The sequence below is a fragment of the Prunus mume genome, linkage group LG1 (genome assembly GCF_029339155.1).
Source record: "Prunus mume cultivar Tortuosa linkage group LG1, ASM2933915v1, whole genome shotgun sequence".
Taxonomy (NCBI): domain Eukaryota; kingdom Viridiplantae; phylum Streptophyta; class Magnoliopsida; order Rosales; family Rosaceae; genus Prunus; species Prunus mume.
The window spans coordinates 31956525-31970393 of record NC_142698.1 but is presented as its reverse complement, the minus strand read 5'-3'; the positions used below and the strand labels follow the sequence as shown (position 1 = coordinate 31970393).

The following is a 13869-nucleotide window of genomic DNA, read 5'->3' as shown; positions in this document are numbered from 1 at the left end:
ATTTTATTTGAATACAAGTGATAATTTAAATTACAAGGGAAAGAGGGATTTCACACACATACACACTCGGGGGCTTGAACTTGAGACTACTAATATGCAAGTCAATGTTCTTTTCTACTAAACTAGACTCTATATGCTACAACTAATTATTTTCAAAACACAATATAAGTAGAGTTTTTTAAAAATAGTTACAACAGTACCAAACTAACCATCACTCTGAAATTTCAAGTAGTAGTATATTTGAACTGACTCGGTTCCCCATCCGGAGCTTGAGGCTCTCTGCTTTGATTCTTTCTTGTATTGGTTGTCCTCACGACTTCACTTATCATTTTATTTTCCTTCTTTAAAAAAAAAAAAAAAAAAAAGTTGAAAAATATCATTTATCTTTTAAGCCACATGGAAAATCGTTTTTAATTTCAGGAAATAAGTAGGACATCAAATTAAAGAAATAATAATAAGAGAAGAAAGTAGAGATGTTGAAGTTGGACAGCTACCTACCTGTGTCGGCGTACAAGGCAGCATACCCATTACCCAAAATCGCACTCTAAAGTCTAAACCAGTCTCAGAAGCCAACCCAATCCAACCCAACCCAAGCCGAGGAAGGAAAGGATAAAGAGAGAGAGAGAGAGAGAGAGAGAGAGAAAACAATACCAGAGCTTTACTTAGAAAGTTGGCTACAGTTTTCTTCACACCATCATTAACTTACTTACCAAATTCAGATAACAGATTCTCACATTTCCCATTTCCTCACTTGGACAACTGAAACACCCCCAAAACGGCACCGCATTTGAGCAATGAGTGCGCGCAGTGGTTGGCGATCCGTAGATTGAAATTTGAATCCGCCATTATTATTAGCTTGCAAGAATGGCGTGAGCTTGGAGCAAATGCCAAACCAGAATCATTGACTCTTTCTACTTCGGAGGCATTGCTGTAATTTATTCGGGACCAGTGGATCGAGCTGAGCAGCAAGCAATGGAGTCAAGAATGGATCAGTATGAGCTTATGGAGCAGATCGGCCGCGGAGCTTTCGGAGCTGCCATTCTCGTCCACCACAAGGCCGAGAAGAAGAAGTAATTGATCTTAGCACACACAAGTGGATATGTATCTAATGTGTTTGTGGATATGCTTGTGTGAATTTGTGTAGTGTATGGATCAGATTTGAGGCTCATTTGGTTTTGATGAATTTTTCAGGTATGTGTTGAAGAAGATCCGCCTTGCAAGACAAACCGAAAGGTGCAGGCGATCCGCTCATCAAGAGGTAAGTTCAATCCAATGCTCCAGCTCCTGATTTTCTTAGTGTTGCATACAAATTTCCTACTATTTCGTACAGATTTAGTTTCCTTACATTTGTGTGGAAATTTGGAATTTTAGATGGCTCTTATTGCCCGAATTCAACACCCGTACATTGTCGAATTTAAGGAAGCCTGGGTTGAGAAGGTTAGACACATTTGATATTGTGTATGTGTGTTGGATAAACCTATGTCAGATTTGTAGTTTTTACTTTATGAGCTTTTCGTGTTTGCGTTGAATTGGAAGTGTTGTATTCATAATGTAGGGTTGCTATGTTTGCATTGTCACTGGGTACTGTGAAGGTGGAGACATGTGAGTTGTCACAGTTATTACAAACTTCATTTATTTGGCAATGTGCCTAGGTCCTTAATATTTTTAACCAGTTTTTCATCTATAAATTTTTCAGGGCTGAGTTGATGAAGAAGTCCAATGGGGCTTATTTTCCCGAGGAGGTGAGTATACTGATCTCTTTGTTCAAATACGCTAACGCACACACTGGTATTTTAGAATTCAATCTTACGGTTAGCTTGTGTTGGTGAATGTGGGAATTGCTCAGAAACTCTGCAGGTGGTTCACACAGCTACTATTGGCAGTTGAATACCTGCATTCAAATTATGTTCTACATCGTGACCTAAAAGTATGGTTGCCAACACTAGCACTTGTCATCTCAATTTTCAGTTTAAGGTTGATCAAGATTCATCTGTTTTGCTCTTTTTGCAGTGTTCTAACATCTTTCTTACCAAGGATCAGGATGTTCGTCTTGGTGAGTTCAACATGGATTTGACAATTGTTTAGGACATATATATCTTCATATTGTTTTTCAGATGATAATGTGTTTGTTCTTATTTTGTTCATCGTGATCTTGTCTGTATATAGGGGATTTTGGTCTTGCGAAAACTTTGAAGGCAGATGACTTGGCTTCTTCGGTATGTGCTACAATTTTCTTTACATCCAATGAACTATGCGTACAGCAATGATCTCTAGGTGTTTAGCTCATATCTAATGCTTAAGAAGTTTGATATCTTTAATTTCTGGTATTATAACGGTGCAATATAGTTCTAGAGGTTGATAAATGACCCTGCTATGTGTACAGACGTTCAATAGTATAGACTAACGTTTAATAATAAAGGAAGATATTAAAACATTAGATAGTTATACTAAGTTGGCGGTCTTGTATAAAGATACTGCTCTACCTAAATTTTTATATTTTATATTTTTACTATTCTTTGTGCTTATTGACGTTCAATAATGTAACTTGAGAATATATGAAATTTCTCTTTCTTTTGCATGATAACTTTTGTCAGATGTACTTCTGTTCACATTCTAGCTTATCCTTTTAAGATTTAAGCAAATGAATGTTTAGACGTTCAGAGAATAATATCAAGGGGTCAAAGCGAAGTTTTTTTTTACTATTAAATATAAAATGAAAAGGTTCTTTTTAAGCGTTCAGTTATTAGCCTGTGCTGGTGATAGAGACTTTAGTGCTATTTGTGGAATTAACAGTGTTCCTGTACTTCTGTTTGCAGGTGGTTGGGACCCCCAATTACATGTGCCCTGAACTGCTTGCAGATATTCCTTATGGCTTCAAGTCTGATATTTGGTCTCTAGGTATGTTGTCTTATATATATATGTCTATGTATATGTTATTTTTTCTGTGGCTGAAATGGTTGATTTTTCACCAGGGTGCTGCATATATGAGATGGCTGCTCATCGACCAGCATTTAAAGCTTTTGTAAGATTTCTTACAGATCTCTTGGCATTAATTCTTTGTGTTCAATATGATTTTATGGGAATTCAAAATACCAGATGATCAAATAATTTTTCCTTTTTACACAAAACAGTAAATAGCATCTTGAACTCCAATTTATTACAAAAAAAGTAGAGGAAAACAAGAGAAGAAAATCCTAGTGGTTGTGTATTTTTTTAAAATCTGATTTGATAGGAATTCTCATCATGGTCCTGTGATGGGGTGATTCCCTGTGCACTTTAGCAATGGTTTCCATAAATGTATTTGAAGTGGCCAACAGTGTTCTTGAACCTCAACTTTTAATTATACCCCAAATAAGAAAAATATATTCAAGTAATTTGTGTCATTGACAGAGTCCAATTCTGATCTAAATGGCCTTTCTTCTTGTAGTGGAGGCCTTCATAATATCATATATCCTGTGCAAACCATCTGATGGGCAGTTTACATGCTTTTAAACAGTTTATATGTTTGGGAAGACAAACTGCTTCAGGTGCTGTTTTCCTCTTTAAATTCCACCATCTGTTGGGGTTCTTTTTTTCTTCCCCACCATTTCTTTTCTGGCACCATGGAAATGCCTGGTTCAAAATGATGTGTGATAAAAAGTTTGTGCTCTCACACATTGTTAACTGCTTTCTTCAAGTAGTAAACGTTTTTGGTTAGAAGGGAGGCCAGAGGGGCAGGGGGGAATATGATCTCTGGCCTTGGTGTGGGGGAAAATTTTCTCTACCATAGGAGCTACAAGGCCCCACTCCTTAACTAGTCAACTTTATGCTGTCATGAACCATATAAATATCTTGATTAGTTATTCTTATCAGAAGTTGAATGTTTGCATTACACCTGTTGTTTCAGGATATGGCAGGATTGATAAGCAAGATTAATCGTTCCTCTATAGGTCCTTTGCCGCCTTGCTATTCCCCATCCTTGTAAGTTTTTATCTTCTATTGTTAAGTTTCATCTTCTTCGAGTTATGTTTGTGTTCTCAATTATTTTACCTGGACTTGGCTCTTGCTCTGCATTACTGTGCCTTCTGCCCCTGTACCATGAAAGATATATATAAATATCAATAGGTGCAGACACACACATAGAACTACACATATTTTGAAAGGATGTACATAAACATGTCAACACGAGCGTTCGGTTGGTAATATTAAATGCTTTTCCTGCTTATAAAAAGAGTGGAGAAACGTAATTTTCACTTTTGGTTTTCTTCCAAATAATTGCTTTACTGTATATTGTTGAAAACTGGATGCTCTATAGCATGTTAATCAATCTTTTGGCCATTGTGCATGCAGGAAAACACTAATCAAAGGCATGCTGAGAAAGAACCCTGAGCATCGGCCAAGTGTAAGTGTCTCTCTAGGATACTCTACTCAACTTTCACAATTTTGAGCAACTGCATCCTAATAATTACGACTTCCACTTTGTCAGGCATCTGAGGTTTTGAAGCACCCTTATTTGCTGCCTTATGTTGAACAGTATCGTCCATCCTTTAGCACTCGAACAGCCTTCTCTCCTGATAAGCCTATATCTAGAGCTCGTGAATCTCGAAGAAACATGGCAGAAAGCCAAAACAGTAATGGTTCAAGCAGTGATAAAGACAGTTTGCGTTCAATTGAGAAAAACGTTCCAGAAATGGAGTCAAACTGTGATAATAAAGCTACTGAGACAGATTTTGTTTCTCTTGAGGATGAAGATGGCTCTGAGCAGCTCCTGCCTATTGAAGAACATGGCCCAAATGTTTGTTCTATTAAAGTGGAACAACAGTTGATGAAGCCTTCTCATTCTGAATCCAATGTTGAATTCAGGCAACCAAAAACCATTAGGAATATAATGCTGGCTTTGAAAGAAGGAAAAGTTAGGGAAAATAGTTCACCAATGAGAAGTAATCGTACAAAGGTTGGTGTGTCCACCCAGAGAACTAACACAGAAGCAGTGTCTAAAATACCCAGGCTGAGTGATGTTTCTCCTGGTATCAAGTCCAGTCCTGATACACCCACTGTTGCATCATCAATGGCAATCCCTGATTCTGCAAAACGGACACAGGGATCCCATCCTTTAAAGCATCCGGTAATAATAATGTTTAAATTATTTATTTATATTAAATATGTGGATTTAACTGATTATTGATGTATTGTGGTTTATTTTTACAGTTACCCATAGTTGACTCCTCACCAAAACCTAAACCCAGAAATGATGGTACTCCTCCCCCTGTTCCTATAAAACAATTTTTTGATGATGGAATTCCTAAGCCTAGGCAAAGGACCCCTCCTACGCTGGCTAGACGTTCAACATTTCCTGGACGGATGAAGCAAGTGGGGGTTGATGTTCCAAATGCAGTGAGCTATGCTCCGAGGATAAGTGCTAGAGAGATAACACAGGAGCCTGAAAAGAATCCTCCTCAAGTGCCTAACGGTTGCCTAACAAACTTTCCTAGAGAGGTCACAGAAGAGCCTCAAAGATATCAAGAGACAAGTTCGAAAGGAATGCAGACGGATAGCAGCAATTCTATCTCCTCTTCTGTTTCAATTCAAGGATTTGAGATTTGTGATGATGCAACGACTCCTTTTATTGACATGACCGAGCAGATGCTTCCTGATTATGGGAGTGTCACACACACTGAGAGTACAGAATCTCCACCAAGTTGTTCAGCTGCTACTCATTTTCATTCAGTGATGTCTGAGACTGCAAAAAACCATAAGCATGATAATAAATCAGAATGCTTAATTGAAACCTCTGAGGCTATTCTAGATCTTCACAATACAACAGCTGGTGACGAACAAGTGAATTTGACTGCCGCTCTTGATCTCCCTGTCCCGGTTTCTGAAGAAAGATTTATTTGCAATGATCATACCCCTGTAAATAGGCCCAGTAGTACGCCTGGTACAGTGTTCCAGTCAAAATATACATCTACATCAAGTGGTCATGACAAGTTCACTGTAAGGGAGCTTCTATCCCCGGTTGCAGACACTACCCTTTCTTCAGACCAAAAAAAAGACACTACCCTTTCTGTTCCCCCTCCCATTTCGTCAAGCCAAAATTTATTTCAGCCAGATAGAGGAACCAGCTTGCAAACTCCGTCAGGTGAAAAGGCAGCTGCTGCTAATCTTCCTCCTGCTTTTGATGATGTCATACATGTAATACGGCATAGTAGTTTCCGTGTCGGGAGTGATCAGCCAGTAATGGAATCTGTGGAGATGGGGGTTCAGAATGTGGATGTTGGGAAGCTGATAAATGTAGTAAGGGACGAATTGGAGATGCGAAATGTGACTGTTCCTATTGCTCCTAAATCCTCAAACTGCTCTGAAACAGTAAGCCCAAAATCCAATAATTCTGATCACTCAGATGCCAAAGAAACTGAGATGAGGAACCTTGTACCGTCAGCTCAAAAATCTGATTCCTCTGAGCCAACAAAGCCCAGTCCTCCTATGACCGAAGAGGAAATACCAGAAAAGGAAATAATGGATGTCAAGTCTTTTAGGCAGAGAGCAGAGGCACTAGAAGGACTACTAGAACTATCTGCAGATTTGCTGCAGCACAACAGATTGGAGGAACTCTCAGTTGTTTTGAAGCCTTTTGGGAAAGATAAAGTCTCCCCAAGGGAGACAGCTATCTGGTTAGCAAAGAGTCTTAAAGGATTGAGGATCGAGGAAGGCGGGCGGAGTTCGTGAAGCTCTCTCTATAGTAAGCTTTCTCTTGTTGATGTTACTTGAAACTGCAATACTAATCTCAGCCTTTGTCACGCCTCTTGAAAATTCAAATCCATTTTGAATTCCAGAGAGAACAACCAGGTCTCAAGTTTTTTTTTTTAATTTCTTCAATTTGTAATTCTTTGAATGCATTCGGTTGTTGTACATAGTGACCATACGAATTATAACATTGTCTTCTAGCCAAATGTATGATATGCTGTTAGCTTGCAGCCAATGTTATTATTGGGGTTGTAACAAAACAAAAAATTAGTATTGCTGAAATTGTCTATCAGGTTTGTTCTTCGTTGTCGAAATCTGAAGAAACGATAACTTTTCTTTACTCATGACATATAAACCTAATGTTTATGTTTAGGGGCTACAGATAAATTCTTTGGTTAAGATTGAAATAATCTTCTCTATAATCTGATGAAGGTGATTATTAAGCTCAGTGAAAAAGGCCTCTAATATGTGGGCTCCAATTCCACGCATGCAAATCTGGCAAAGCTAAGAGTTTGTATTCCATACGGAAAAGAATTCAATGGTTACCTACTAGTTTAAAGTTGACTCTTAAGCATTTTGAAAAGAAAATGTCTCAACACAAACAAATTCAAATTCAAATTCAGTGGTTATCGAGGCTATTTAGGAATTAGAATTATGAACAAACAACAACTCCCTCCCCTCCCTGGTCATTCGTAGCACGCTGACACACAAACCCTAAACCATAAACTCTAAACATGTGTATAGGAGCAGTGAGGAAGAATGATGAAGAATCGCCACACGTGGCAGTCGAGATTGATAGAGAGAAGTTACAGCCGAAGGAAAAGTTGGCAGTGAAGAATGAAGGAAAATCGGCAGACCAAAAGGTGGATGAGAAAACACCTCTGCTTCCTTCCCCATCAGGTAACGGTTAGACCACCAGGGCTGAGGAGGCGCCCTGTGATGTACAGAAATGGCTTGCCATCGGCTGTTTGTTTTGGTTAATTTTTTGTGTGCGCGGTATTGCCGATTTATCTCCAGCAACGTTTTCCACCCCCAAGCATCCAACTAGTCTCCTTCTCCGTTGACCGCTTCGACGTGGATGTTGCTGTTCCAGACTCTCAAATAACTGCTCACTGGAACATCACTTTCTTCCTCAGAAACCCTTATATGGCAGTAGCAGCCTAATTTTTCGAGAGATTTACGCCGAGGTCTTTTACAGGGATGAGTTTCTAGGAGGCGCATTCATGAACCCTTTTGTGCAGCAGCCAAAGGAGACCGAGTTGGTGTCGGCCGCTGTCGTGTCTTCTGCCACAGTGGTCAGCAAGAAGATAGTCAACGCTTTTGTTGCAGAAAGGAGCAGAACTGGAGCTGCAATTTCGACGTGGAAATTTATGCAAAAGTCCTTGTGAAAGGGGGATGGGAATGGGTATTTGTTCTTCGTCAAAATCCAGAATTTAGGGTTTCTGTCGATTGTGAAAAGTTGAAGGTTCAACTCAATTCATCAAATGCAACAGCAGCTGCTGGATCAATATTGCCAGGAGGACCACGCGAATGCGGTTTTATGCATGTTGTTTGCTAGTTCTTTCTATACATCATGCTTCATTCTGAACCAGAAATTATATATATGATATGATTGTCTTGACCAACTAGTTGTATATAACTTAAGGTAATTTTAAGTCCGGTAATAAAAACGACACCTATCTTATAAATAATGGATAAAAAAGGATTTGATTATTGAAAGATTTACTATTATACTCAATATAGAGCTCAAATTAAAAAAAAAAATGTTGATGTACAGTTTTGATATTTCACTTTGATCCCCTTGCATAATGGAGTTCTTGATCACAAACTTTGATATTCCCGTTGACCAGTTCTCACTACTAAAAAAAATATCAATGGGCATGAGTATTGGTGTCCACAAAACGAGTATATATTGACACGTTTTTGGTGTCCTATATGCTAAAAAGCATCCCAGTGCAAACCTCTTTTTTTCTGAACACCAATACCCATTCCATTCATCTTTTTGTGAACACCAATAACTGTGACAATGATATGCGGGTTCAAGCTTGGTGGAGTTGGTGATTCATGGGTGGATGTCTTGGTTCTGAAACGGCTATGTGGTTCAGGGAACTTCTAGTCTTGGTGGCAGATTTGTGGGTCTTTTGTGTGCAGCTATGTTGTTTTGTGTAGTGGTGATGTCTTCTCTCACGGCGGCTTTTGTGTGCTTAGGCTAGGGTTTGCCAAAACCCTAGCTTTGAGTGTGAACTGGGCTATATGCTTATTTTTGGGCTCTAATTGTATTTGGGGTGGGCCATTGGACTATGTGTGTTGTTTTATTTTGAGTTATTTGTGTTATTGTACTGGGTATGAGAACTTTGTTCTAGACTTGGTTTGAGTTTAGATGTTCTTTCCTAATTATATTACGGTTCTGTTGTGTCATTAGTCTGTACTTTGTACACCTGCCTATTTGGCGTTTTAATGAAATGGGATATGATTTCCACACAAAAAAATGATATGAATTTGTTTCTGTTCCTATTATATTTCTTATTTATTAAAATGCACAACACACCGATGTACTGCAAATCTGGCAAAGCAAGAGTTTGGCCATTGCTGGAATTCGCATCCCATACGACAAAGAAAAATCAATTGTTATCTACAAGTCTAAATTTGACTTTATTTTATTTGTTTATTTTTATACGAGTGATATTAAGAAAAAGGGAAAGCAAAAATTTCACTTTTGGAAAAAGCCAAAGTTTTTTAGAAAAAGACAGAAAAACCTCTCAACTTTCAAATCAAAGACATGCAAATGTAAAGGATTCCTTAGGAAATCCAAAAATAAATAAGGGTAATTTTGTCTATTTTTGCTTATTTTACAAAATTTCTCTATCCTTTGTGTTTTTCCAAAGTCTATGAGACTTCAAATATTGGGATAAATGCTCTTAATTACTTGAACTGCAAGATTTTTGCATCTAAATTTGTCTCCTAGCAGGTGAATTCGTGAATAAAATAAATTGGGATAAAGTTGGAATGACTTGGTATGAGAACAAGTCATTCCCATTTAAGTAATTTACTAACCATATTGAAATCAAAATAATTGGGATAAAGTTGTAAGGTTATTTTTGGAGAACAGGAACCAACGACTCTTAGTTGATTTGGTTCTTGATTTTAAAGGTATGTGATTACAGATTTAAGGTGGGTCTTGCATAAATTTCATTCCTTATGTGTTAGTAAAAATCGGGGAAGTCAGGAATTGAAATACTTCCTTTTCTTCCCATACTCATTGCTTGTAAGTAAACATGCCATGAGTGGTTATCTTCTTTGGAACGAATTCCCCTTTTCGAACAAAAAAATTGAATAAAGAATCTAAAATTTAGGAATTAGAAATACAAACAAACAACTCCCCCTTGGTCACCCTTTAAAAGACAACCAACAACGCCAATAACCAGAAACCAGGGGCTTGCTAGATTTTCTTATTAATTCATCATAATCTTCTTTCTGCATTAATTCGTAGCAAGCAAACACACACAAACCCTAAATTTAAACTAAACATGAGTATAGCAGTACAGCAGAATGATGAAAAACCGCCACACGACATTGATAGAGAAAAGTTACACCCAAAAGTAAAGGAAGCAGTCAAGATTGAAGCAAAATCGGCAGATCAAAAGGTCGCTGTTGTTGTAGTTGACGAGAACACACCTCTGCTTCCACCATCACCTAAGAAAAATCTGAAAAGGGCTGATCATGATGAGGAAGAGGAGGAGGAGGAGGATAGGAACAAGTTCGTGACGTGTATTATCTCCCTGTTTTTACTTGTGACATTATTCTTTTCTGCCACATTATATCAAACACCAAAAGGGTTTTCCTCCTCAAGCATCCAGGTGCACTCGGTTTCGGTTGAGCTCTTCAAAGTCTCTGTTCTCAACTCTCAAGTAACTGCTCTCTGGAACATCAGTTTCTTCTTAACAAACCCTTATAGCATTGTTAGGGTAACTTATCAGGTACTCGACGCCGAGGTCTTTTACAGAGATGAGTTTCTCGGAGGAGCATTGATAAGGCCTTTTGTTCAGCAGCCAAAGGAGACAGAGTTCGTGTCTGTCGCTGTTATTGTCTCCCCCGCAGTTGTTAGCAACCAGATAGCCAGAGCCATTGATGCAGAAAGGAGCCAAACTCGGGCTGTGAATTTCAACGTCAAAATTCATGCAAAGATCCGTGTAGAATGGGGCGGTTGGCGATGGATTTTTGCTAGTGCACCAGGAACGTTTGAGATATGGTTTAACTGTGAAAAGTTGAGGGTTCAATTCTCTTCAAATACGACAGCTGGATCAATATTGCCAGGAGAGACAGCCGAATGCGGCTATGATTCAGAGTTTCGATGATCTTCTTGTATGTGAATACTAGAGCGTTTGGTTTATTATGATTGTATTTGTGAAAAGACTTTTCTATCGTGCATATGTTTAATTTTATTTTCACTTGTTTTTTTTCTTCTAATATATAATCTTTAATAAATTACCAATATCTTTACTGCAAACACATAAAGTAAGTGATCATAGTGTTAACATATAGATTATTTTGAAATATTATTTTACTAAAGTGTGATTATTTTCACGAAATCGCATATAGGAAACAAAAAATAAAAGGTAAATATATAATAGAGGTCGACTTTAATCAACAACACTTGAAACCTCCTAATAGGAAAGGAAAATTTGGAATAAAAATGGTAAGGGAACCGAAGGTATACCTCTCATGACAATCAAAATCAATTGCAGAGATTTTTTACGAGCTTCTTGCTACCAAGGGCAATAAGACAAATAACTCTAAGTAATATTGTTAGTACCTTCGGACTGTCGGTTATGTTATCTTAAAAGACATGATCGAAGAGATGATCAACATCGGTGACTTGGAGTTAAACTCGTCTTTATGGCAACAAACGTCTCAACAAATATGAACGAGAAGCCCATTCATTACCAGAAAGTGTGAAAATTGTACGTCGGTCATGGAAACAATGAAGTTACTATTGTACATGCATATCCAGACATGCCACAGTCGAGACATTATCAAATTCTTACTTGTTATGAACTCATGACTGCACTGCACCAAGGGTAGAGGTATGGTTCATCCACAATGTTTCATCACATTGACACCACAATTTACGATCATAACTGAACCTGGTTGAAAGCCTCGTCTTCTCAAGATTCTAATGTACTTTTTCACGGAAATAACATAGTTCTTCTGAAGATACGTATGTGAATGAAAGATGTTTTGAGGAGATTAAAAGGGCTTGAAATTAAATTATATTTGTGACTCAATTTCTTCAAAATAAGAAGTCGTGCGCCTCAAGCTTCCACTACTAGAAAATTGAGCAATACAGACCCTGTTTTCAGAGACTGGTGGACAAACAGTCCCTAAAAAAAATGCTATTTGGAACGAAATATTATATCTCTATCTCTAGAAACATCAAAAGACATAAAACCGTCCCTATTGTAATTACTACCCGTATTTTAAAGGAAAGTACTACATCCATATCGCCGTATATTAGGAAAAAACAAAGTACATAAGAGCATTTACAATGATACTCTCTATTTCTTAGTTAAAATTTAACTAAAAATATAAGAAAGCTATTTTAGGAGTTCTCTAAAAAATTTCAACTCCAACCATACTCCTTAATTTGGAGAGTCATAAATGCTATAACTCTTTTTTGATTGGTCTATCTTTATTAAAAAATAAATTAAAAAATAGTTACCATTAAATAAAGGTTTGAAATACTCATTAAATAAAACAGCATTAAATTATAGGGAATCACTAGGAGTCCTTTCTCTCTCCTCAGATTTAGGAGCTCCTAGAGAACTCCTTATTTTAGGAGGTGGATAGAGAGCGTGGTTGGAGTTACATTTTTACGATTTTTTCCTGAAATTTGTCTAATGAGTTGGTTTAGGGAGCCCATTGTGGATGCTCTAATATGCCATTAGGCGCTGATATAAGAAACAATGCCAAAATCCCTTTACAATGATGCCACAATATGAGTCACAGGCTTTTAGTCCCTCAATGTATTAGAGACTGTCTTCAGTCCTTAATGATGTTAGTCCTTCAAACACTGGGAAGGCTTGTCTTTTGGATTGTCATTAGAGATCAACTCAAAAAATTTGGACCAGGAACTACCTAGCTTGCAGTCCATCAATCCCACATGTAAGCAGCAAAGAGCAAGGCCTATAGAAGTTGAAAGAAAATTAATTGATGAGTTGCTGAAAGAGGAAGACAAAAATACAAGCTTTGAGCGGGTTGCCCATAGTCTCTCAAATTGTGAATTGGAACTATTCAATTAACTGGCTTGGCGGTCAATCTAGCATGATAGGATTTTTGGGGCCCGTTTGGTTGACGGATTGAACTTCCTAAGAATGAACTTTCCAAGTCTAATCTCACGACGCTAAGAAATGAGAATTATGAAATGCTATTTTCTCTTATTCCCATGTTTGGTTTGTGTAGTATTATGAATGAGAAGTTTAGTTTCCAACAATATCCTTGAATTTTTTTTTTGGAAGAAACTTGATTTTATTTATTTATTAAAAGTTATTAATATGAAGAGTTTTTTTAATGGTCAAAAGTGGTATTTAGATATTATAACAAGGATAAGTTAGTAAAAACAAAAAACTGCATTAGATGCTTTCCCGAAGTGTTCTGTATGAAATTCCCCACCCAGGCATGCATTTACTAACATGGAAATGAAGTAGCTCATTAATTGGTAATTAATACGCTCTTTCAATAATAATTGTGCTTTTTGGGTCGAGCGAAGAGTTTCAGCTGACAGACTTCATATTATAATTTAATGATCAAAACTGTCTAACTTTTAAGTACCCTCTCAAACATCATTTGTGAAAAAAAAAAAAAAAAAAACCTAAAATACAAAACCATTCAACTAAATAAAGAGGCAACTACAATATTATCAGTAACCAAAAACTTAATTGTTTGCTTTCTCAATACACAAACACCAAATACAAGCACAAATTAATCAAAATCCAATCCCCTGTATAAGCTAAGCAGAAATTAAACAATATAAAGAAACAAATAGCTACACAAAGCAAATGTTTGAATTCAAACATAAAAATACATGCATTGACACCCAACCCACAAATGTCAACACAGGTTAACTTATAGTCATAGTGACTGTTGATA

General features: G+C 37.3%; 1 protein-coding gene across 1 annotated transcript; it reads left to right on the top strand.

Moving 5' to 3' along the window:
• Window positions 1-571: 571 nt before the first annotated feature.
• Window positions 572-7037, top strand: LOC103344172 (serine/threonine-protein kinase Nek5-like). The gene is made up of 14 exons (XM_089052437.1): window positions 572-1070; window positions 1192-1258; window positions 1372-1437; window positions 1556-1602; window positions 1697-1742; window positions 1847-1927; window positions 2011-2053; window positions 2167-2216; window positions 2817-2898; window positions 2973-3022; window positions 3887-3960; window positions 4330-4381; window positions 4466-5104; window positions 5188-7037. Exons 1-14 carry the CDS (start codon window positions 973-975, stop codon window positions 6703-6705), a joined length of 2913 nt encoding a protein of 970 aa, XP_088908563.1. The 5' UTR covers window positions 572-972; the 3' UTR covers window positions 6706-7037.
• The last annotated feature ends 6832 nt before the right edge of the window (window positions 7038-13869 follow it).